A 24,366-nucleotide genomic window follows, 5' to 3' on the forward strand; every position below is an offset into this window, starting at 1 on the left:
AAATTTTAACAAAAATAATAGTCTCTTATAGCGTTTGTTTTGAGGTACTGAGTCAGAGACTGAGAGACTGAGACTCAGTATCGTGTTTATTAGTTCAGAGACTGGTACTAAAATTTTTGTTTGTCTCTAAAATTTCAGTATTTCAGTACCTCCAAAAAGTAGGGATACAGGAGACTGAAATTTTTAGAGATGGAGACTGAAACTTTAATAACATTTTATACCTAAAATACTTTCATTTCAATTAATTAATTCCAATTTTACCTTTTATGCAAATTAAATTAGAGTTTCATTCTTATTTCAATTTCTGTCTCCCATTTTACCTTTTATTTCAATCCCTGTCTTTTAGTCTCTGTCTCTCAGTCTCTGTCTTTTCGTCTTTATCTCTCCACCAAACGCTACCTAGACTTTCCGTTCTGATGTCCCCTGAACACACGATGCACATGTACAGCACGTGTCGATTATTCACCTTACCCTATCAACAAGGCGAACAAGCAAAAACTATAACAATAATGAGATCACTCTTCTATCTTTTTTGTCAGTGTATTTATCCTCTCTTTGCGGTTGTCCGAATCAACACGACGTTGAAGAGATTCATATCATGCTCCGCTCTCTGTTTCAAGTTTGGATTGGTACCAAGAGTTTACTATATCAACAAAGCATTAAATAAAATAAAAGTCTAAATTTACTTAATTAATAATTAATCTTTTTAGCTGATAAGCAATCCATATATTTATTTTGTAATCTTTATTTATCTACTATTTTACTGACATCATGAAGAAAACTGCTACTAATTAAAAATAAGAAAATGAAATGGTACTATTATATATATGCATGTGAATTCAAGGCACTATTATTATTGGTCCTACTCCTGTATTATATTATGTATATATACGTATGTATAAAGCAAGCGCTTCATTACATACAGAAGCACCTTAGAATAGTGAAAATTTCAGATAAGAATAAAAATGGAGATGATAGTTGAGGATATTGTGATTGTGGGAGCAGGAATTGCTGGCCTTGCAACATCCTTAGGACTTCACAGGTATCATCTTCATTCATCCTCGACAATAATTAATTATCCGAGTATACAAATTAAACACTATAATTAATTGATTAATTGTTATTAGGTTGGGTGTGGCAAGTTTGGTGTTAGAATCATCGGAGAAGTTGAGAGTTGATGGCTTTGGACTCACAACATGGACAAATGCTTGGAAGGCATTGGATGCTCTCGCTGTTGGACACATCCTACGCCCTCAACACCTACGTCTTACCAAGTAAGCATGCATCATTTTTTATAAACGTAATAAGTATCAACGTTTTAACTATCATTTTAATATTATCTTACGTGAATAATCACTTTAATTTCATTTGGGCTCGGAGAGCCTAAAGCCTCAGGTTATACTAGCTCGTCTATTTAAGTACGTTTTTGTTTACATGCTATAATTTTTTAACTCAGTTTAACGGGTTAAACAAATGGGATCCGTTTACTTTTTGTTTTCTTTTAGAAAAATATTTTGATAAAAAAATATTACTTTTGGATAAAAAATTTTAAATAAATAATTTTTTAGTTGATGGATTGATTTTTATCTTGAATAAAAAAATATTGACAAAAAAAATCTTTTTAAAAAAATAAAAACATAATCGGAGCGCCAATTTAATTAGTCCCGCAAACTGGCCCATTTAAAATTATTTTTTTTAGTTCAACCGTCACAACTCATTTAGTTCAAAATTTAAATAAAGCTAATTTTAGAAACAAAAATTTATCTTTTAAATGAATAAACGGAGTAATCTGATATGCTTGTTCTATGCGTATGTATTTGTGTATATGTTGTTTCCAATGTAAAATTATGTTTGCCTGCCTCCATATTAAAATAAAAAAATATTTTACTGAATTATTTGATGTCAAAATTTTATTTTATTAAATTTAATCTTGTATAAGAATAAACTTCTTTTGTTACATTTTATCTAAAAATATAAGATAAAATACAAGTAAAAAGGCAACAGAAATCACATTTGAGCATGAATAAATGAGAGTAAATTTTTTGGTATTTTATCTTCGGTTTCAAATTCTTCCGCTAAAGATATCACTCTCTTGTAAACTTTTTTTTTCAAAAGATCCTTTAATTTCTGATAGCATACTACCTAGTAATATAGTTTAAGAAATAGATTAAGAAAAATATTTAATGAGCTATAACAATGAGAATACATAGATGACAGCTAAACAAAAGATGTAACTTGTATTTTGAAAATCAATCTAAATTAAAATTATAGACATAGATTAAAATAATAAAGTAGGACTAAAATGAATAAAATAAACCATAAGAGACGTAGTTAGTTCATCAGTAATGGAACTCAATCAGAAATTTAATAAATTTAAATTACAATACAAAGACAAAAAAGAAAAATTCAAATCACAGTGAGAAATTTAAATCCCACAACAATAGAGAGTACAATGCCAAGGCAAAAAAAAAAAAAGCAAGCCACACAACAAGTGTGAAGAAAAAACTAATTCATAGTAGATACATACAAATACTCAACATATTGGATTTTAAAATATACCTCTGTAAATGGATAAGTTAAAAAAAACCTTTCAATATCTGTCAATAAATAAGGTACAAATCTCCCAGACTTTACTCTACACAAACTTGCTTGCTTGTTACTGTTAATACTGGTTTGACGTTATGTCTACTCTTAGTGGTATATGATTTCATTTTATAATATTAATTGTTATTAAGTATTTCATTCTATAAATGAAATACTTAATAACAAGGTGATCAGCATAAATGTTTATGAATTGACCAACGATTGATTAGCCATTGTAACAGAGTATATCAGCCTGCTAGAACTCTAAAACACAAACTTAAAATTTGCTAACTATGCTGATCTTTTGATGAGATAGAATAAGATACATTTGATGATCATAGTTCTTCTTTGATAATATATTATTGAAAAAATAAAATAAACAAAGAACAATTTAATACAGAGTTCCTAACTATCTAAGCCAGAAATGAAAAAGAGTCAATCACAGTAAGGGACAAGTAAATAAATATTTTAATTTTATTAATTAGACAAACATTAATCTTGATTTTACCTATTTAATGCTAATTGATGAATTTGTTGAGGATAATTAATCAAAAATCTTCTTGATAATAATATCAAAAATTTAAGACAGAACTTTTCGATATCAATAAATCAATGCAGTCAGGAATTACTGACTCTTATAGCCACAGTAAATATCAACATTTTATCATCAACCCACAAATCTAGAATTATTAAACAATCTAAAAAAACAAACAACTAATTAATATGATGAAAAGGGGAACAAAGTTGTGCAGGGTTAGAGTTTAGCAAATACCAACAAAATATCAAAAAAATAAGGAAGGAGAGAAGACATACCTAGACGAAGAAAGAAGAGTAGCATATCACAAGCGGCGGCATGGAGAATAACAGAGACAGCAACTCGCAGGGGAGAAGAAACAAGTTCCAGGTGACGCTCTTCAACGGTGACGATGGATGGAGTCGTGAAAAGCGGTCATCGACGGCGAAACAGCAGCAAAGGGGGGGTTGGCGGCAAGAGAGAAAGAAAAAAAGGGAGAGAAGTAAGGTTTCAGAAATATAAAGAAATGATTCACAAATTTAAATTTAGGGTCAATTTTACCAGTGGATTTACCATTCAAAAATTCCACCGGTAATGCACAGTATGTGACGAAAACGGTGCTATCATTTAATTACCTTATCGCCGGATTTTCCCCCTAAATCCAACAGTATTGATTGTGTCAAATTTTCTTTTTTTTTTTTCTCTAATTATTATCAACAAATTTACTGTCGAAAATTCGAATATTTTTTTTGTAGTGTTATTATTTGTATTTAATTTATAAAAGAATAGATTAATAATCACATTAATAATGCCTATTAATATACCAATATCAATAATAAATAAATAAAAATCATTTAATATTTTTATAATATTTAATGCTATATACTTTGATATATTTGTTAAAAAAATTTTGTTTGTATGATGTACTATATGTTTTTTCCTACTACTTAATTAAAAGTTTTAATCTGTCGCTGTATATATCTAAATATATTTTATTTAGAAGTGTTGCCCAAATTTTCTTTCTATTTCAGATGCAATTGTTTCTAGGAATTATTGATATGAACAAGATTTGTTATTTTATCTACATTGTGATCTAGGTTTTAATTTTTTAATTTCTTTTGTGCTAATTCTTGATCAATGGAATTGCAGGAATGTTACGACTTCTTTGATTATGGTTCAAGAAACATCAACTACCTCTTTGAGGGGCACAGCAAAGCAGTTACGAAATAAGTTTTTAGTAAACAAAATATCAAATTAAATTAAATAAGTACCATAATAATTATGTCAAATGATATATAATTTTTTTTTTTAATCTTAATTATTATGCATGCAGTTGCGGAGACATTGAAGTTCGTTGTGTTCTAAGACAGTTAATGGTGGAAGCACTTGCCAATGAGCTTCCAAATGGAACAGTCAGATTCTCCTCAAAGCTCATTGCAATAGAAGATTCTGGATTCTCCAAGATACTCCATCTTCAAGATGGAACAACCATCAAAACAAAGGTATATTACATACGGAAAATTCACCTGAAATTGCATTTAGGTAAAATTTATAGTTAAAAATTAAAGTTTAGTTTTGATGTATTGATAATGTAAAACGTTTTAGGATGTAAGATTTAGGGTTTAATTTCATATCAAGTTGAGAGTCGTTAGATAATTTGATAGATTTGATTAACTCATTTAACAATTTTTAACTATCAACTTAAATTTGACTAACTCGTCTAACAGTTCTTAATTATCAACTTCACATGAACGACTGCATGTCAGTTTTTTTTGTTTAAATTGTTATCTAATAATTTTAAAATGAGTTATGTTACGTGTACACCAAAATCAGCTACCAAAATCAGCCACAAGTATAAAATACATGTTAAAATACAAATACACATTGAAAATAAATTAAACCAAATATGTATTTATACACAAATACATTGGTGGATAATTTTAGTGGCTGATTTTGATATACAAATAATATTTCTCTTTTAGAATTTAATTTTGATGCAGTTTATTAATGTAATACACGTACATTAAAATTAAATTTTAAACATGACAAATCATCTAACAGTTTTTAATTATCAATTTTGTATAAAATCTGCATGTGAATCCCCACTATATCATTAAAGACATTACTCATTAACAAGTAAACCTGCAAATAAAATTCAGATATACAACAAATTAGTTTTTAATCTTTCTGATATCATATCAACTTCATACCAAGAATAATTGACACTTGATTTGTGAATGAGAATTGAAGGTATTGATTGGGTGCGATGGTATAAAGTCGGTGGTTGCAAAGTGGTTAGGGTTCAGGGGAACCTCTTTCACAGGCAGATATTGTGTGAGGGGTTGTTTTAATAATAATGATGGGCATCGGCTTCAACCCAGTTTCATGCATTTCTTTGGGAAAGGCTTTCGTTCTGGTTTTCTCCCCTGTGATAACAAAACCGTCTACTGGTTTTTGACTTGGACTCCAAATAACGAAGGTCAATTATATACATTACTCTTTCTCTTTCTTCATTCCATTCATTGCTTCTATGAATCAGTAGCTTCTTCTGAGAACAGAACATGTATGTCCTTATTGATCATAGTGTGTTTTGAATGCTTTTCAAGTCTCTTTATTTATATGTGGAAATATAATTTTAATAACTAAATAAATAGTTTTATTAGAACGGATTTCATACATAATTTTAAGAATAAATTGAAGTACAAGAGTTGGCATTGTATTAATTTAGCAGTGTGCTCATCATCTAATTAATTTAACAAACAGAATTGGAGATGGCAAAGAGCCCAAATAAAATGAAGCAATTTGTATTGAGCAAGCTTGAGAAAGCACCAAGTGATATTAGAAGCATCATAGAAAAAACAGAACCAGAAGATATATTCACAGCTCCATTGAAATATAGACCTCAATGGGAGCTTATAAGAGGAAACATTAGCAAAGGTAATGTTTGTGTTGCTGGAGATGCATTTCACCCAATGGCCCCTGACCTTGGCCAAGGTGGTTGCTGTTCCTTAGAAGATGCTGTTGTTTTGGCCAGGTGTGTTGCTCAGGTCTTCAACAGAAAGAATAATGATTATGATAATAATATTGGAGAAGAAAAAGAAAAGGATCTTTACAAAAGAGTTGAGGCTGCATTGGAGAAATATGCAAATGAGAGAAAATGGAGAAGCATTGATATTAGTGTTACATCTTTGGTGGTGGGTTTTATTCAGCAGGGTGATTTGGATTTTGTGTCCCATTTAAGGGACAAATATTTGGCTTCATTTTTAGCTCATTTGATGGTCAACAAGTCAGATTTTGACTGTGGTAGACTAAACATTGTCACCCCTTACTCTTAGCTAGCGTTTATTTTTTGAGATTAATACTCACTACTGTATTTGATTGTCAAATATTAAAACTAAAATTTTAGTCATAAAATACAAAATTTTAATCTTTTATTTTTAAAAAGTAAAAATACAAAAAATTAAAATTTTTTAAGATAGATATTAAAATTTTAATATTATTTTTTTTAAATATATTTATTTAACTTTTTAAATTTTAATTTTATTTTTCAATCTCCATATTTATCTTAAATTAAACATAATATTAAGATATAATTTAGTCTAATCTATTAAATACTAAACACAATATAAAATCTTAATTTAATTTAGTCTCAGTCTCTTTTCTAAACACAATATTAGAGAGATACATGAATAATGTGAAAAAATATGCAATTATTTTTTTATTTTTAGTATAATATAGTGGTGTGTTTTTGAACTTGTTTAATCAAATTAAAAGGTGTATCTAATTTATGATATTTTAACAATGGATGGTATTTAATTGAATCTAGCTGTGATGTGCAGGTGTACCAATATCTAATTAGTTTGAGTTTAATTGAAGTAAGTTATTATCATCATAGTTGCTGTTTATACATTGTCCCAAATTATAATGTCAGGTTTAATAAAGACACAAAGTTCACTTTAAAGGATGACCTCTATCGAATATCTGACCTCTTTGAGAGGTCGAATACGACGAAAGTGACCGGCTTGTACTTATAATTAGAGCTGGCAATTTATATCCTATTACGGGTATCTAATCCAAACCAATCCATTCGAGTAGGATTGTCTACTCTACCCGTTGTGGGTAGGGTAGGGTGCGGTACGAGTCCTGGGAGTAAGGTAAGGTAAGGTACGGGTTCAGGGTATACCATATCCTATCCTACTCGCACCCCTAATATATTATATAATATATATGTAAAAATTATGTATGTAGTGAAGAAAGTGAGTGTTGAACCCACAATCTTTTTCTTATAGAAACTTGAAATAACCATTAAACTAATTGATGATCATATTATTTGTAATTTTATGTTAGATTTCTTTAAGATTTTATTATTTTTAATTTTAATTTGGACTTAGTTTTTTATTTTCTATTTTATTCATATGTATGAAATTTGGAATGGTTGAATTTTATATTTGTTTGAAATTTTTTTATTTTTCTGCGGGTAGAGTTAGGGTTGAGAAATTCTCAACCCGCGGGTAGGGTAGGGTTTAGAACTTTAGGGTGCGAGTAGGGTTAGGGTTGAGAAATTCTCAACCCGCGGGTAGGGTAGAGTAGAATTTTAAAAAAGTTTTCAATCCGCGGGTAGGGTTAGGGTAAAATCCAAATCCTACCCTACCCTATCCATTGCCAGCCATACTTATAATAAGTAACTGTCTCCTCAAATCTCTCTTACTATCTTTATCTCATCTAAAAGATAAGATCTCAACAAACTCCTAAGATATAAGAAAAGATAGAATTACTCCAACAAAAGTGGTTATCTACTCTACGATAAATACACTGGCACCCCCAAGTATGACACATGTTCTAATCTACTAAAAACCTGCATAAAACCATCCTTGCTAACTTAAGCATCAAAGTCTCTTACAAGTACTACCCCACCTCTTCACGAAAAACTCGAACAATCAACACCTCAACATCAACAAATCACACGTTATCATACAAAGAAATCTGACCTTTACGTTCAAGTCCAAATCAATATTTCAGAATTCAGATAATTCCTGATTCCTGAAACAGTTGTCAATTGATCAACTATGAAATAAGGTTATTAAACTTATGCCAAGATCATATAAACTAGTTAACATATTTTAGTTAAAAAATAATATCTATATTTCTACACAATTAGCTAAATAATATCTATATATCACTAACAATATTGGGATTTTTTTAATCAACATTTTAAAAAAAAAGTGCCAAAATAGTGTAAAGAAACAGAAAAGTATAAAAATCAATTTTTAATTTGTCAACTTTAGAATTTAGATTTATAATTTAATATTTAGAATTACAAATTTATAATTTAAGATTTAAATTTAAAGTAAGTAAAATATTTTTTTAAATTAGCTGAAATTAGTAGAAACACTTATTAATTACTTGACATTACTCATAAAACAAATTAAATGCTGTTCATCATTAAAACAAATGCTAACTTTATATATATATATATATATATGTAGGTTAAGTACTAATTTTGTCTTTAAGGTCTAAGGTAAAAATCAAATTCGTCCCGAGCCTTTTTTTGTTATTAAAATCATCCCCAACGCTCAGAAATGCTTTAAAATCATCCTCCTCTCCATAAAACAAAATTTTTGGACACTTTTGCCCTTTTAGTTGTTACTGGCAGTTGAGCTTTTAATGAATAAAGTTTATTTATTTATTTATTTATTTTTATAACTGGTTGGTTGGAGAGGGTTGGGATTAAATCAAAATCTCATCCCTAACCAACGTAACAGAGCAGCTGCTAGGGTTCGCGAAGCTGGGTGGAGCCATGGATGCTGAGAGCTCACGGTCGTCTCATCGTCTGCGTAGAAGAGGGGGACATGGTGAGAGACCCGTGCTAAGAATTTCGGGAACGAAGAACAACCTTGGGCGACGATTTTGGGCTGTGTCTACTATGAGGTTCATTTTTTAAATTTTTGTTGGTGATTGATGGCAATGTTTTGTTTGTTCTGGGTATTGATTTTGGTGGGATGCTGTAGATCAAAGAAGAGTATGAGTTCTTTCGATGGGCAGACCTAGAAGCAGAGAGTAAAGATCCGCAAGTTGCAAGGATGAAGAGGAAAGTTCCGGCCCTGAAAGCAAAAGTGAGGGACATTGAGTGGAAGTTGAATGTTGCTGCAGTGTTGGGTACGGTTGGATGAGTTGGTTTATTTTTCTTCTGGTCGCAGATTTGGTTGAATCAGAGGCAGGGGCTACCATGTGTGATGTCATTGAAGTATGGTTGATGAAATTAGGGGAAAATATAGGGTTCAATTTGGATGTGTTTGAGTGAATATGAGTTTTGTAAATTGAGTTGTATTGTGATGTGTTTGAATGAATATGTGCATTGACAGAGTGTGTGTTAATGAATTTAGTTTAGGGTGTTAGTGATTAATTATGTGAGTGAACTGTTGTCCTTGTAATTTGACAATTAATTAGAAATGAAAATTTATCTGTTAGCTTGGAATTGATAATGAAGAGATGTGTTAATCAACTTTAAAGCATATGAACTGACATTAAACAGAACCATAAGCATATCAGGCAAACACACAACTATGTGAAATTCATTAATAAGCATAGAAAATAGGGGTGGCAGTGGGGCGGGTAGGGGCGGGTTTTTGCCCTACCCGACCCCGCCCCGCCATCCTGTTATGCATATACTATCCGCCCCCATCACCAGGGGCGGAGCTACATTGTAGCCAAGGGGGCAATGGCCCCCCCTAATTTTAATTTTTTACATGTAAATTATATATAAATTTCAGTTTAGCCTCCCCTTAAAAATTTATTTTAGTCTTATTTTATTATATAAATATTTTTGGCCTCCCTTTAATCTTTCATCTAGCTCCGCCCCTGCCCATCACTACCCGCGGGTAGTAAATAACAGAACCTGAACCTGCCCCACCCCGATTCGCCCCTGTAAAAATTAAATATTTTAATTTTTACCTATTTTCATATATAAATTAAGACAAAAATTTAAAATTCATAGATAAATTAAAATATAAACACAAAATTTATACAATGTCATTAATTAAAATAACTTGAAATTAAAAAAAATATTGTTAGATCACTACAAATTTAACACCATAATAAAAAAATTACAATATTAGATATAAAATGATCTTCAACCCTTATTCTTTATCACTTTCAACATCTTCATTATCATTAAAAGTTTGCAAATCAATATTTAAACCTGAAAATTAAAAGAGATAACAATTAACAAATTAATTGGTACTATGAAAAAAATTAACATAAATGAAGATTAATCAATATATCACCTTTACTTCCCAAAGGTGCCCACAACCAACTTTGGCCACATATCAAAGCTTCAATTATGTCTTGTTTGAGCTTTGCACGATGAGAAAAAAAATCAGAATAAACCAAATCAGAATGCACAATTAAAGTAGTCGAGCCAAATGTATGCATTCACTTCCTTTAAAATCCTATAATAGGTTGTAGAAAACTTATCAACATTACAAATTCTAAAAATTTAAGTTAGAGTATTTGCTCCTCTTGTAAATTAAAGTTCGTTATTTTACTAGTTTGTTGGATATTATTTCCATGAGAAAAACAAAAGTACTTTTCCTAGAAATTTAAAAAGAAAAAAAGAAGCAAAATAGTGAAAAGGCAATCAAACCGATTTTAAGTGTACAATAATTGGAATTTTTAATTTACATACCGAAAACAAGAAAAACCTCAAAATCAGATTGCACAATTTTTCAAAACTAACCTAACAATTTTTCAACCTTCAAAAAAAAAAAGGAAAAAAAGAAAAACCTCAAATAAGAATGTACAATTACAAATATCAGAATAAAATCAGAATTAAACATGCATAAAAATGATAATTCAAAGCATAAATACACCAAAACACCATGAGCATATTTCCTTGATTAAAGAAGCCAAAACAACTTCAATTTTTCAAGCTTTATTCCAACTAAGTTAGAGAAGGTAATACACCAAACTCTGGAAGCTGTTCACAGACACATTTCTCCAAAGTAATTGAGCTAAGATTATTGAATGAAGGATTTGAAATCCATCTTGGGAATGTGGAGTTAAGGTATCCATAAATCTCCAAAAGTTACAAATTGTGATGAGGCTGAAGGAACTCAATGACATCAAAGTTAACATCAACATCAAACTAAGTGCATATTTTGTTAACCAAGGAAACAGAACAGTATGTAGTTTGTGATTCTCTCCACAATTAGAACACCATGACAATTGTAAAATCAGAATAAAATCAAAATCCAGAATGCATAAGAATGATAAAGAAGCCAAAACAACTTCTGCCTATAACCAATCAACAAAGAAGCCAAAACAACTTCAATTTTTCAAGCTTTTTTCCAACTAAATGCATATTTTGTTAACAAAGGAAACAGAACAGTTTGTGATTCAACCCAAACAAGCTATTTCAATTACAAGTCCCATTCTCCTTTTTAAGTTTTAATAAACAAACACGCGGTTCTCATAGCGTAGAGTTCAATTGACATGCAATCAGAGTCAAAAATCAATCAGAACAAAAACAGAGCAACACTTAAGAGCATGAGCATTGAGCACAAAAAAATGACTTTTGAACAAAAAAAACTCAGAGTAGCCATTAAAAATTAAAAAACGAAGAACAAAACATGATTTCTGAACATTGAGGAATGAGGAGTGACCGCTGACCAGTGAGTAGTGAGCATTGAGGATTGTTAATATGATTTCTGAACAAAAAATAAAAAAAATGAAAAACTACAGCAGTGTGCAGATCTAAAGCTAATCATTCAGTATTTCAATATGATTTCTGAAAAAAATGAAAAAAATGAAGAAGCTTTGACGAGCACGACGGACAAGAAGCCATTACCTTCGAGGGACGAGGACGACGGACGACGGCGACGAGCACGACGAGAGACGGCAGGCAAAGCACGACTGAGCAGCGAGAAGAACAGACGAGGAACAGGGGAACGAGGAGAGGGGCTGGAGCACGACGAACAAACGAAGCTTTTGGGTGCGACGGACGGCGGCGGCGGTGGAGGAGGCTAGGGTTTTTTTGGGGGAAACAGGAAGAGCTCTGTTCTTTTTTAGGGTGAAGATGTGAAGTGAAGAGAAACTGAGAGTGATGAGAGGACTCACTATGGTCTTGGAGAAGAACTGAGGAACAGAGGAAGTGAGAACTGAGAAAGGGGTTGCTAACCCTAATTGAGTAAGTGACGGTGAGAACTGAGGTTTCTCCAAACTAACCCTATATGCACTCCGGGGCGGGTTTAGCCTGAACCCGTCCCCGCCCCGCCCCGCTCATCAACCCGCCACGATTCAGACCCGCCCCGCTCCGGGTCGGGTGTAAACCCGTCCTGACCGGGTAGGAGCGGGGCGGGTACCCGCGGGTACGGGTACTGCTGCCATTCCTAATAGAAAAATAACACCAAATGGTGGAAACTTCAGTCACCATCAATTTCATTACATGGACCCTGATCAAAATATTGTCTAGTTAAAAGGAAACAACAACAAAAGATGGATACCTATGACATCCAGAAACCTAGAGCAACTCTTTTGCTATCTAAGAATCATGAAGCATAAACCCTGTTAGGTAAGTTTCAGACCAAAAAAAATATCACAAACATTGGATCTACCCAAGTCATCAATACATTAATAACATCACACAACTGAAATTTTCACAAACGTCTAAAATTTTTTCCAAAGTCTTGGTAAAAGTTTTGCCATGAGCCTCAACTTTCTTGGAGATACATGAAGTGGAATTCTGTGACTGAAGGAGACAATCCTGGCTGGTTGGCTCGAGTTGGATGCCTCCTTCTCCTTTTGTGTTGGTGGTTGCTATGTGGAGCTTCTGATGAGGTTTATCTTGGGTCTTCGGTGGAGAGTACCTGCTGGTGGTGTGTTGGGCCTAGGTGATGGTGGTTTGGGCTTGGACCTAGAATGGGTTGACTTGGGTCTAGATGAGGTGGTGGCTGGTTGGGGCTATGATGATGATTTCTCTTGTCTGTTGGACCTCCTCCTACCTCTACTTGTAGATTGCATAGTAGGCTGTGATGATGCCTTAGACTTGGTTATGGGCATTCCAGATGAAGGCTTCCTCCCTCCTTTGGTTCTCTTCACAGCAGGTTGCCTAGGTTGTTGGGCCTGAAACACATTAAAAAAAAAAATAGTTAATGAACCATTCAATTGTAACCCTAACATACATGTTGTAAACACACTTACATCCAAGGATAGCTTCTTGCATCCTCCCCTCTTGTGTGCTGATTCACCACAGTTTGAGCACCTCTGGATCTGTCCCCTCCTAGACAAGTGGGACTGGCTGTTGTCCGAAGCTTCATCAGGTCCTCTCTTCCTCTTCTTGACTGGTCTGTGGCTAGGCTTTTGATAAGGAGGCGGCATCACATCATCAAAGTTTATCTTCTCCCACAAATCTAGGCCATTTAGAGGATTGATCACCGAATCATAACAGTTGATATAGGCAGGTTTCTTGTAGCAGTAATCAACAAATGCATCGATGTCAAGTCCCTTAAAATTGATGCAGCTTATGGGATGTGTGTAAGGAATACCACTGAGCTGCCACTTCCTACAAGCACACTCATGAGCAGACAGTTCAACAGCAAACTTATTCAACCCATTAACAACCTCATATGTTTGTGCAGCAGACTAGTAAGGCCTCCACTCACCAGCTGATCTGCCCCTCCTCTCTATCTTCTTCCCAATGTGAGGTAAAACTGTACCATTAAAATTTTTAATTCTTTTTCTATTAACAGCCCATCTACTCATCAAATAAACCCTGATTTTTTCCAACATTACAACTATAGGCTTTTTCCTAGACTCTACTATTGCACCATTAAAGCTCTCACACATGTTGTTTACAAGAGTGTCGCATTTAGAATGAAAATTAAACCTGGACCTGCTCCAAAATCTAGGAGGAATAGCATTTAGATGTCTGTGCACCTCCACATTGATCTGCTTGATGACTTGCATCTCTTTCTCCCATTCCTTCCAGTGTGTAGCTTTTGCACACCTCTACATCAGTTGCTTCAAGTGTAGTCCAGGATATTTCTTCCTGAAGTTGCTGTACAGATGGCGGACACAGAACCTATGGTCTACACCTGGGATGACTTCAATAGAAGTTATATGATTCAACAAATAGAAATTAAATTTATCAAAAAACAGAATTTAAATGATTGGATAATCGTTTACCTTCTGCTGATCAGACATGAAGGTTGATCTTCCAATTGTCTCAGCACCAAAATCATCAATTAGCAGCTGGAGAAACCACTTCCAGGTGTCTTTAGTCTCTGCCTCCGCAACGGCATACGCGATTGGAAGTATTTGATCATTAGGATCCCACCCTATCGCTGTCAACAACTGCCCTCTTTGAGGTATCTTGAGAAAACACCCATCCAACCCAATAAACCTCCTACACTGCAGAAAGCTCTTCTTGCAAGCAGCTAGACACACATATACCCTTTGAAATATGCAAAAATTGTTTAACCCCTAGTTCTGATCCTCAACCTCGAAATCAGGGAACCTCTGTACCTTGAGCGTCACTGATGACCCTGGATTAGCCCGTAGCAGCTCCGAGCAGTAGTTAGCAATCCTCTTGTATTGCTTCCGATAAGTTCCTTGTATCTCATCCAATGCAGCTTGTCTAGACCTAGCTGCCATTGATGTTGTCACAGTCAGATTTCACTTCCTTTGTGCCTTGTTCACCGGGTCCTTTATCTTCACCTTTGGGTTATGCTCCACTTTCTTCTTAAATGCTCTACTCAGCCAACCAGTATGCGTTATCCCAACCCTATGTGACTGGCCACAAGTATGCTTAAGGTTCATCGACCTAAGCTGCCAAGTCTCTTTCTCACTCATTTTTGCTGCGTATAACCAAAACGGACAACTCGGCTGACAAACATCCCTCACTCTAACCAAGTCAAGCTTGGTATACCTCAGTCCCCTTATTGTTTGCACTGCATACGTTGTTACAGTGTCTTTGAATTCCTCTCTTTAAGCATATACAGTTCCAACCTCCCATTTGTAACTCGTCATGTCTTTAACATCTTTATGTATTGGATATCGAGTAACTTCATTGTTAGATTCATCCTGGCTGTCCTCCTTATCTGAACCACCACCAACTTCATAATCCATATCCACTTCATCACTATCGAACCCTTCCTCATCACTGAAATCACCGTTCACAACCCCTTTGCCTTTATCAACCTGATCACCATCCGTAGCACCTCTAAGTTCCTCAAACCCACTCTCATCATCGTACTCCTCTTCACTATCTGTAAACTGAACATTATTTGCACTATCAACCTCAACATCAGATGGAATAAACTCCTCATCATCGCTATCATCGTCACTGTTCGATTTAACCTGCTCATCTGGGTTCAATTTATCTCCCTCGTTAACCTGCTCCGCATTGTCCCTTTCCACCTTGACCCTGTTCACCCTTAAAAATCACCAACTGATTCCGATTATGTAATTCTTCAGCATTGTCCCTTTCCACCTCCTAACCATGTTCACCCTGTCGTCCAACATCAATAAACCCTACTTCAAAAAATTCTTCAGCATCCCCAACCTTATAGACCACAAAAAGCTCAACATGACTCCTCAGCTCCGCTATTCTACACATCTCAAGTGCATCTCTGTCTCCCGCAAATAACTTCAGATCCTTCTCTAACCATTCAGAACTTGGGTCCTTATACCACAAAGCTGAAATGTTTTTCTTTGTGTACCCAAACTGTCGCACCTCAGCATATGCCTCAAAAACAGACCAGTAATCACTCTCAACATCTTTGATCAATGTCCTTTGTCCCCCTATATACTCCAATGTCCCATTGTCATATCCAAATCGACCACCATGGTAGACAGTCAGGTTAAAGGATCCCATCCCCTAAAACGAAAAAACAAAAAACTATAAATCACACCCTACCAGTTTTTGTAAACCACCAAAACCCATCACACATTATTAAGTTCATGCTCCAAAAAGCCGAAACAAATGCTGCATACATACCTGATTCGAGATGACTACCATGAGAACGAACTCCTCTCACACTCTTGCCTACGCAATCCAAATACAGTGACGCTACTCCTCAGGCGACCACGAACCTCTGTTAGGGCATCATTGAAGGTGAAAGATCAGTTTCCAAGTGTGTAATGTTATTCAAACACTGAAGTCCTTTCGCGGAATAAAAACGAAGCGTCAAAGGGTTCAGGGGCAAAATTGTTATTAAATTTTGTTTAATGTAGGGGAGGATGATTTTAAAACGTTTCAGAGCGTTCAGAATAATTTTAATAACAAAAAAGGATCAGGAACGAATTTGATTTTCACCTCAAACCTTAAAGATGAAATTAGTACTTTTATATATATATATATATATATATATAACGCAAAAAAAATTGTATAATCCAATTGAGGGGATTAATTCAGGTCGTGCATGAAGTCACCCTAAATGCGTTTATATTCCTTACGTTTGCTGATAACAAAAGTATAAAATTATTATGCACTGTCTTAGGATGAAAGACTACTGATTTTTTAAGAATTCTCAACGATCCAAAACTTGCATAACCCCAAAAGCAGTGGAGGAACTTAATTGACACAATGGAAATTATGGCTTCTTTAAATTTTTTATAAAAAAATTAGTAGTATTTTTTTAAAAAATAAAAAATAGTTCAGCTAACTTAAATATTTTATTATAATTTAAAATATTAAGTTTAATTTTTATCTCTTATTTTTATTGCATAATAATTTTTAATTTTAAATATTAAAAATATATTAAATTTAAACTGAATTGAATAGACTTTTATTAGTTTCACAACACATCAAAACTAGAAAATAAAATAAAATAAAATAAAATAAAATAAAAAAATTATCTAACAAAAAAATCATCTAACAATCAAATCAAATAAAAAAAGTTATAAAAAAAAGAATTAAAAAAAACATCTAACAAAACAAAAAATAAAAATCATCATTAGAATAAACTATTTTATATTTTTTATTTATAAAATTATTTATTTATTATCTTATTAATACTAAACTTAAAAAATAATTATATTTATTAATTTTATTTTGATATAAATATTATTATTAAATTTTTATGTTAAATATTTTTCTCAAAATTTTGTTTTAAGTTTCGTGAGTGTCCAAAAACACTTTCATGATAACATAGCTGGAGAATAAAACATGTCTTTTTTTTAAAAATAATATCTCTTGATTTGATCAACTAAAAACTAATTCATCAGCAAGAATTTATTACTAATTAATAAATTACTACATACACAAAATAAAATTTAAATCCTCCTTAAAAAACATGTTATGTATTTTGGTCGAAAAGAAAAATTAAAAAGGAACATTAAAGTTATTATTATTAGCTAAAAATAAGTTGGTCAAACAAATATATAAGAAAAAAATTTGATTATTTATTTGCCAATTTATTTTTATTTTAGTTGATTCTATTTTATTTTCGTATCTATTTAAAATTTATCTTTAATTAATCATTTAAATTAAAAAAAAAAATAATGAGTAATAAATTTGTACGTGCGTGTGGGAGTGTATGATAAAGTATTCAAAACGTACGGTGTTGATGGAGTCAGCCAGGTAGCTGGATATAGAAGCAGAAGCAATCGGAGAGAAGCACAATTACGGAACTACCCTTATACCTCTGAAACACAAAAATACCATTTCTCTCTGCTGCGTCTTTCGTTTCGCATATTCGTCTTCTTTCTTTCTTTCTTTCTTTCTTTCTCTCTTTCTCTCTTTCTCTCTTTCGTTCGTCGTCGTCTTCATCTTCTTCATCTCATACCCCAGCTTCTTCTTCCTTCTCTCTAGGTATTGCTCTTCCAATCTTTCTCTTATCCGATACCCATAGCTATACTTTCCTTCCTTTTCTCATTCAATTTATTTTATGTATTATTGTTTCTAATTTCTGTAATTCGGATTCGTTGCTGCAATTATTTCCGATTCTATTTCGGAAGGGTTAACGCCGATGCAAGCTGAAAAAATAGCTCCTTTTCCCGTGTTTCTTTTGAATGTCTCTTTTTCTTTTTTCCTTTTTTTTTTAATTGTGGATCAATTTGTTTATTTGTTTGCATCTTTTTATGTTTGAGCTGCATTAGGGTATAGAATACTGTTTTGGCGGTAAACTTAGGTTTTTATGGGGATTGCGGTGAATGAGATGTGGTCGGATTGAACAATAAATGGTTATTGATGGTGCCGTGTGAAAGCCAATTTGAATTTGCAAACTGGGTTGAGATTGGCAGCTTGACCATGTTTTTTGTTTGGATATGATAATGTTATTTCGGATCCTGAATGTGCATGTTGTTTGTTTGTTTGTTTGTTATTGTGAAGATGAAGTCGGTTGGCAACTTTTTTCCTTTTGTGTGCTGTTTAATTTTGTTATAACTTTCAATTGTAGCACTGAAGTTATTAAACCAATTTATTTAAATTAAATGCCTCTTGCACATTTACATTTGTCATTTTCTAGCTAAAGGATAGGTTTTTTTCCCCTTGCTCACAAAGTAATCGATGATGATGCTATCGAAAGAGATCTAGGGGTGGGTTAATAGTGCTTTTTATTTGTTATTTTTTGTTTCAACTTTCAATTGCTAAACTTAAGCAAGATTAAAGATAATATTATCTCTTGACATTGATGTATCATGATTTTAGATGGGAGTTCAACAACACAAAGTGTGTTCCAGAGGCAATGAGGCTGGTGGGAATGCTTGCACCAGCAGTTCATCCAATCACGGTGATGCTATGAATGCGTCCCCAGCATCGGCTGTTAGCAATCCAAGTGTAAATAGTAGTAATACTGATGGTGATGAAGTTAATGGACCTAGTGACATTTCTGCCAAGAAAAATATTACCCCACATATTTACAGGCAAGATGTTGTTAAAAATAAAACCAATGGAGCAATTGGGATTGTAACAGAAGTTGCTGGTGATTCAGATTCAGATTCAGATAGTAGCGATACTGATGATGAGGATGATAGTGAGGATGAGGATGATGATCTTGAGGAAAGCAATGGTGATGCTAATAATAATAATGCTAGCAAAAATTCAGATAGGAATGGCACTGATGGACACTCCAAAACTGGTGCCCTTCTAGCTGACCAGCTGCGTGTACTCTGGATGGATGAATCTGAATCTACTCGAAATTTCAGTGATGTAGAAGTAGTTGATCGTGGATTTTTACATGGGGATTTTGTTGCCGCTGCTTCAGACCCTACTGGTCAAGTCGGTGTAGTGGTAGATGTGAATACGTCTGTGGATTTGTTGGCCCCTGATGGATCTACAATAAAAGAGATCTCATCCAAAAACTTAAAACGTATTAGGGACTTTACTATTGGTGATTATGTTGTGCTTGGTCCTTGGCTAGGCAGAATCGATGATGTTTTAGATAATGTGACTGTCCTATTTGATGATGGTTCAGTGTGTAAAGTCACCAAAGCAGATCCTTTGAATCTTAAACCAATTTCTAAGAATATGCTTGAAGATGTGCATTTCCCCTATTACCCTGGGCAACGTGTAAGGGCTAGTTCATCATCAGTTTTCAAGAATTCAAGATGGCTGTCTGGCTTGTGGAAAGCAAATCGGTTGGAAGGTACTGTCACTAAGGTTACAGTTGGGTCAGTGTTTGTTTATTGGATGGCATCTGCAGGTTATGGGGCGTATTCTTCTACTGCACCAGCTGAAGAGCAAAGTCCAAGGAACCTAAAATTGTTGTCCTGTTTTGCACATGCAAATTGGCAATTAGGTGACTGGTGTCTCTTGCCCTCATCAGCATATTCATCATCAATTTCCATGGAGAAAGGCATGTCAAAATTAGAACTTAATGATTCTGTTTACAATGAATTAGATTCTAATCCAACAGGAAGTGGATGTGATTCAGAAGATGCTGCTGTTGAGGAATCTAATGGGAATAAGGATGCTATGGACCTTGATCCAGTGAATTCTTTGGGAGGGAGTGATGGAGCTGCTGTAAGTAACACATCTCGTGATAATAGCTCATGTGGTAGTTCCATCTCGGTATCTAAGGATCCGGTACATGAGACTTGGCCTCTTCATCGTAAGAAAATAAGGAAAGTTGTAATTAGGAAGGAAAAAAGGGCCCGAAAGAAAGAGGAAAATTTTGAGAAAGCTCTTTTGATTGCCAACACAAGGACACGTGTTGATGTCGCATGGCAGGATGGCACCATAGAGCGTGGACTACATTCTACAAGCCTGATTCCTATAGATAATCCTGGTGATCATGAATTTGTTTCGGAACAATATGTGGTTGAGAAGACATCTGATGATGGTGAGGATACTTGTGAAGCTAGGCGTGTTGGGGTGGTTAGAAGTGTTAATGCTAAGGAGCGGACAGCTTGTGTGAGGTGGTTAAAACCAGTTGAACGTCCAGAAGATCCTAGAGTTTTTGACAAGGAGGAAAGAGTAAGTGTATATGAGCTAGAGGGCCACCCAGATTATGATTACTGCTATGGAGATGTGGTTGTTCGGCTGTCACCTGTGTCTGTCTGGATAGAGACAGATTCTGTTGGAGAGTCCACTAAGAAATTGTCCCAGAAAAATGAGGAAGTTGGGATGAAAAAGGAAACAAAAAGCCCTACAGGTTCCAGTAGTAGTAAAGCAGAAAATGCATCTGGCGGGGAAACGTGTGCAGAGTTCTCTGACCTTTCTTGGGTTGGGAATATAACTGGTCTTAACAATGGTGATATTGAAGTTACTTGGGCAGATGGGATGGTGTCAACGGTATGTTTTAGTTTCTATCTAATTGCTTGATAGAAGATAATGCCGTCTTAACAATGATGCAATCACACAACACACTATACTTGCAAACTCCTTGCACATTACTTCGTGCAGTGGAAACAAGAAAAACTGGTTCCTTTGCTAAATTCTTTATGTCTAGGGCTATTGAGACTCTCATTGACTAAAATATTTTCTTGTGATTGTGCTTTAGTGTTGCTAGATATTATAACACCCGGAATCAGGGTAGGGTACCGTGACATAGAACTTTCTCTTTTCTGTCTATGTTTACATTTTCATTTTACTTTCAGGTCGGACCCCAGGCAATCTATGTTGTTGGTCGAGATGATGATGATGAATCAATTGCTGCTGGAAGTGAACTAAGTGATGCTGCAAGCTGGGAAACTGTTAATGATGATGAAATGGAAGTCGATGAGGACTCCAAAGAGGTGTGTTTCTTTTTACATCGATACTTTTGTTATTAGTAAGTCTTAAAGTTGTTTCTCATTGAGAGGACCACCCAAGAAAAAACTGTCAGCTAGTACTTATGATTGAGTCCCTCTCTGAAAGTTGCTTCTATTCAATGGTGAGAAATCATGATACGGGAAAATTTATCTAAAGTTCTTTAACATGCAAAATTTGTCTGTTTTCCATATTGTTCGCTCTTCTGCTTTCACGTGTCTTTAATGCATCTAGAGTATATATCATTGTCTAACGTTGATGGATGAAGTGATTGTGAACAATGACGTGCAAATTAATACGCCATTAGCTCATGTATTTAATTATGCAAAACAATGACGTGCAGGATATCGAGAGGGAAAATTCAAGCAGTGTTACTTCTGAGGCAGATGAGACTGGAGAGAACGATTCTGGAACGGCTGCTGCACTTTCTTCTGTACCCCTAGCAGCCTTACGATTTGTCACCAGACTTGCCTCGGGGATATTCTCAATGGGCCAAAGGAACTTAGATTCCGCTGACTCACAGTCCAAAAGTGAAAGTGAACATAGTGATGAGTCTTGTTCTCAGCAATGTCTCAACAATGATGGGGACAATTTAAGCAATAAAAATGAAATAAATGAAGAAGCTGCTGCTCAAGAAGCAGCTGAAATATTGAAAACACTTGGGACAGAGTGTAGCCTTAGCACTGAAGATGCTCCAGCAACTTGCGACAATGATATTTGTAGTTTCAAACACTTCGACATAGCGACAGACCCTTCAGACAATTACTTTATTGGTGCAAATGGACAGGTATTGCTACCGCTTTATCTCTAATATCTCAATTACTGTTAGAGTATGGAAATTAAAGAATGAATATGCACTCTTTTTTTTTAAAAATGTCTTCCTTTGATGAGTATTGAGCAAGACACAGGTATATTAAGCCACACATTCTTTGAAATGCAACTTTGTTCATGGTATCGTACAATTGTCTTTCAGAGTAATAACCGAAAATGGTTTAAGAAGGTGCAACAAGATTGGAGCATACTGCAGAATAACCTTCCAGGTTAGTGAGACTCTTAGCTGTTGCCAAGTTTCTTACTCCACTGTACACCTATTTCAGTACATGTAAACAGTTGAAATGTTTTGACAGAGGAAATCTATGTCCGAGTTTATGAGGATAGAATGGATCTTTTGAGAGCAGTTATTGTAGGGCCATACGGGACCCCATACCAAGATGGTCTCTTTTTCTTTGATTTTCACCTTCCACCAGAGTACCCTGATGTGCCACCAGTAAGCACTACAATTTTGAAAGTGAAAGCTTTTTGATTTATGATCCTCCTCACAAACAAAAACAATTGGAAGATAGTTAAACATTAGTTAGTAATTTCATATTCATTTTGTTCAACTTTAGTGTCCAAATGGAGATATCTTAAATGTCTTTTTGTGTTTTTTGTCTGGGTCTCAAATGATGCAGTCAGCATATTATCATTCTGGTGGTTGGCGTATTAACCCTAATTTGTACGAGGAAGGGAAGGTGTGCCTGAGCCTTCTAAATACATGGACAGGCAGAGGAAATGAAGTATGGGATCCAAAATCTTCCAGTATCCTTCAAGTCCTAGTTTCACTACAAGGTTTGGTGCTCAACTCTAAGCCTTACTTCAACGAAGCTGGGTATGACAAACAGATTGGAACGGCAGAAGGAGAGAAGAATTCACTGTCATACAATGAGAATACGTTTTTACTCAACTGCAAGACTATGATGTATCTTATGCGGAAACCCCCCAAGGTATTTATTTACTATTGACTTTGAATTTGATAGATTCCAACGTTGCTACTATGTCACTATTAAATTAAGCGAGCACAGTTTTTGCTAGGAAAAAAAAAGTTCTGTCGATGGAAAATTTATGTGTAGGTTGCAAAATGGCAATATGGCATTCTACCTTGATTAGTTCATAGTGAAAACTCACTGGCAGTGTACAATTCTATTACATTTGTGTAATATGGAACATGATTTTCTTAGAAACAAATGTACATCAGAAGTAATAAAAAAGTAAATAGTCCAAATTACCTAATTGCAACTACAGACATTTTACTAATAATATTAATATCTTCAGAAAATTCATTTATTTATTTCAAATTGCATAGGCTGAAATGACAGATTTGCTTTGGCAATACTGTGTCAGGAAGTTTATTCCATCTCTACCATACTATATCTACTAATTCTAATCATCTAGATTTAATGCTTTCAAGTGTTCAGTGTTGTGGCTACTGTAGTTTATTTATTTCACTTCGCAAAGTATATTTGATTGTGATCTCACTGATGAATATTCTAGGACTTTGACATGCTCATCAAAGAACATTTTAGGCAGCGCGGTCATAACATCCTCAAGGCTTGTGATGCATATATGAAAGGTTACTTGATTGGCACATTGACCAAAGATGCTTCTGTGAGTGACAAGAGTGAACAGAATTCAACTTCTGTGGGTTTCAAGTTGATGTTAGCCAAGATAGTGCCAAAGCTTTTCTCGTCATTGAGCAATGTTGGCGCCGATTGTGAAGAATTCAAGCATCTGAAAGAGTTGTAGAATACATTAGATTATGCAAAAGATGCATCACCTACTCAATCAGCAGGTTCAGGTGATTCTGCCCCAAAATTGAAACTTGAAGGTACTAACAAGTGTAAAGGCTCTCAGGTGCTGTTCTTGTTCAATCGAAACCTTCCTTTCCTCTTTTTTTCTGAAAAGAACAGTTTGCTTCTCAGAGGCTGAAGGAACTTAATTGGTGGGAGTTGAGCTATTTATTGTGAGGAGCAAATTACTGAAAGAGCAGACCGGATATCATTTTGATTTTGGTCTGGGGAGTGTGAGGGGTGGCAATGTTGGTCTCTAACTTGAATGTTGTTGTTGTTGTCTACTCTTTTTTTTTTTTAAATTGTTTTATTTTTTATATTTGGGGAAGATGTGGGGGAACAGGGTTGGACTTTCTCAGGTATTTCAAAGCATTTAGTTGTCTTGCATTGATTGGTTAATGGTTACCTCGAATCGAATATAATGAAAAAAAAAAAAAGAAAAAAGAATACTTTCTTTTTCTTTCATATTCTTTCCC

At 34.3% G+C, this 24,366-nt stretch overlaps 2 protein-coding genes across 3 annotated transcripts; both read left to right on the top strand.

The window, feature by feature from the left end:
- Nucleotides 1-905: 905 nt before the first annotated feature.
- LOC112779938 (monooxygenase 3) lies at nt 906-6,518 on the top strand. Its single transcript, XM_025824287.2, has 6 exons — nt 906-1,042; nt 1,128-1,274; nt 4,247-4,315; nt 4,431-4,599; nt 5,348-5,576; nt 5,861-6,518. Exons 1-6 carry the CDS (start codon nt 966-968, stop codon nt 6,430-6,432), a joined length of 1,263 nt encoding a protein of 420 aa, XP_025680072.1. The 5' UTR covers nt 906-965; the 3' UTR covers nt 6,433-6,518.
- Nucleotides 6,519-17,658: 11,140 nt separating this feature from the next.
- LOC112777090 (probable ubiquitin-conjugating enzyme E2 23) lies at nt 17,659-24,355 on the top strand. 2 transcript variants are annotated; one of them, XM_025821374.3, is made up of 9 exons: nt 17,659-17,906; nt 18,562-18,631; nt 18,744-20,828; nt 21,134-21,271; nt 21,628-22,071; nt 22,258-22,324; nt 22,412-22,551; nt 22,736-23,047; nt 23,595-24,355. In XM_025821374.3, exons 3-9 carry the CDS (start codon nt 18,744-18,746, stop codon nt 23,844-23,846), a joined length of 3,438 nt encoding a protein of 1,145 aa, XP_025677159.1. In that variant the 5' UTR covers nt 17,659-17,906; nt 18,562-18,631; the 3' UTR covers nt 23,847-24,355. The 2 variants fall into 2 exon arrangements, with proteins under 2 accessions (XP_025677159.1, XP_025677158.1); XM_025821373.3 differs by lacking the exon at nt 18,562-18,631 and having other exon boundaries at nt 17,664-17,906.
- The last annotated feature ends 11 nt before the right edge of the window (nt 24,356-24,366 follow it).

Source organism: Arachis hypogaea, chromosome 19 (assembly GCF_003086295.3).
Source record: "Arachis hypogaea cultivar Tifrunner chromosome 19, arahy.Tifrunner.gnm2.J5K5, whole genome shotgun sequence".
NCBI lineage: Eukaryota > Viridiplantae > Streptophyta > Magnoliopsida > Fabales > Fabaceae > Arachis > Arachis hypogaea.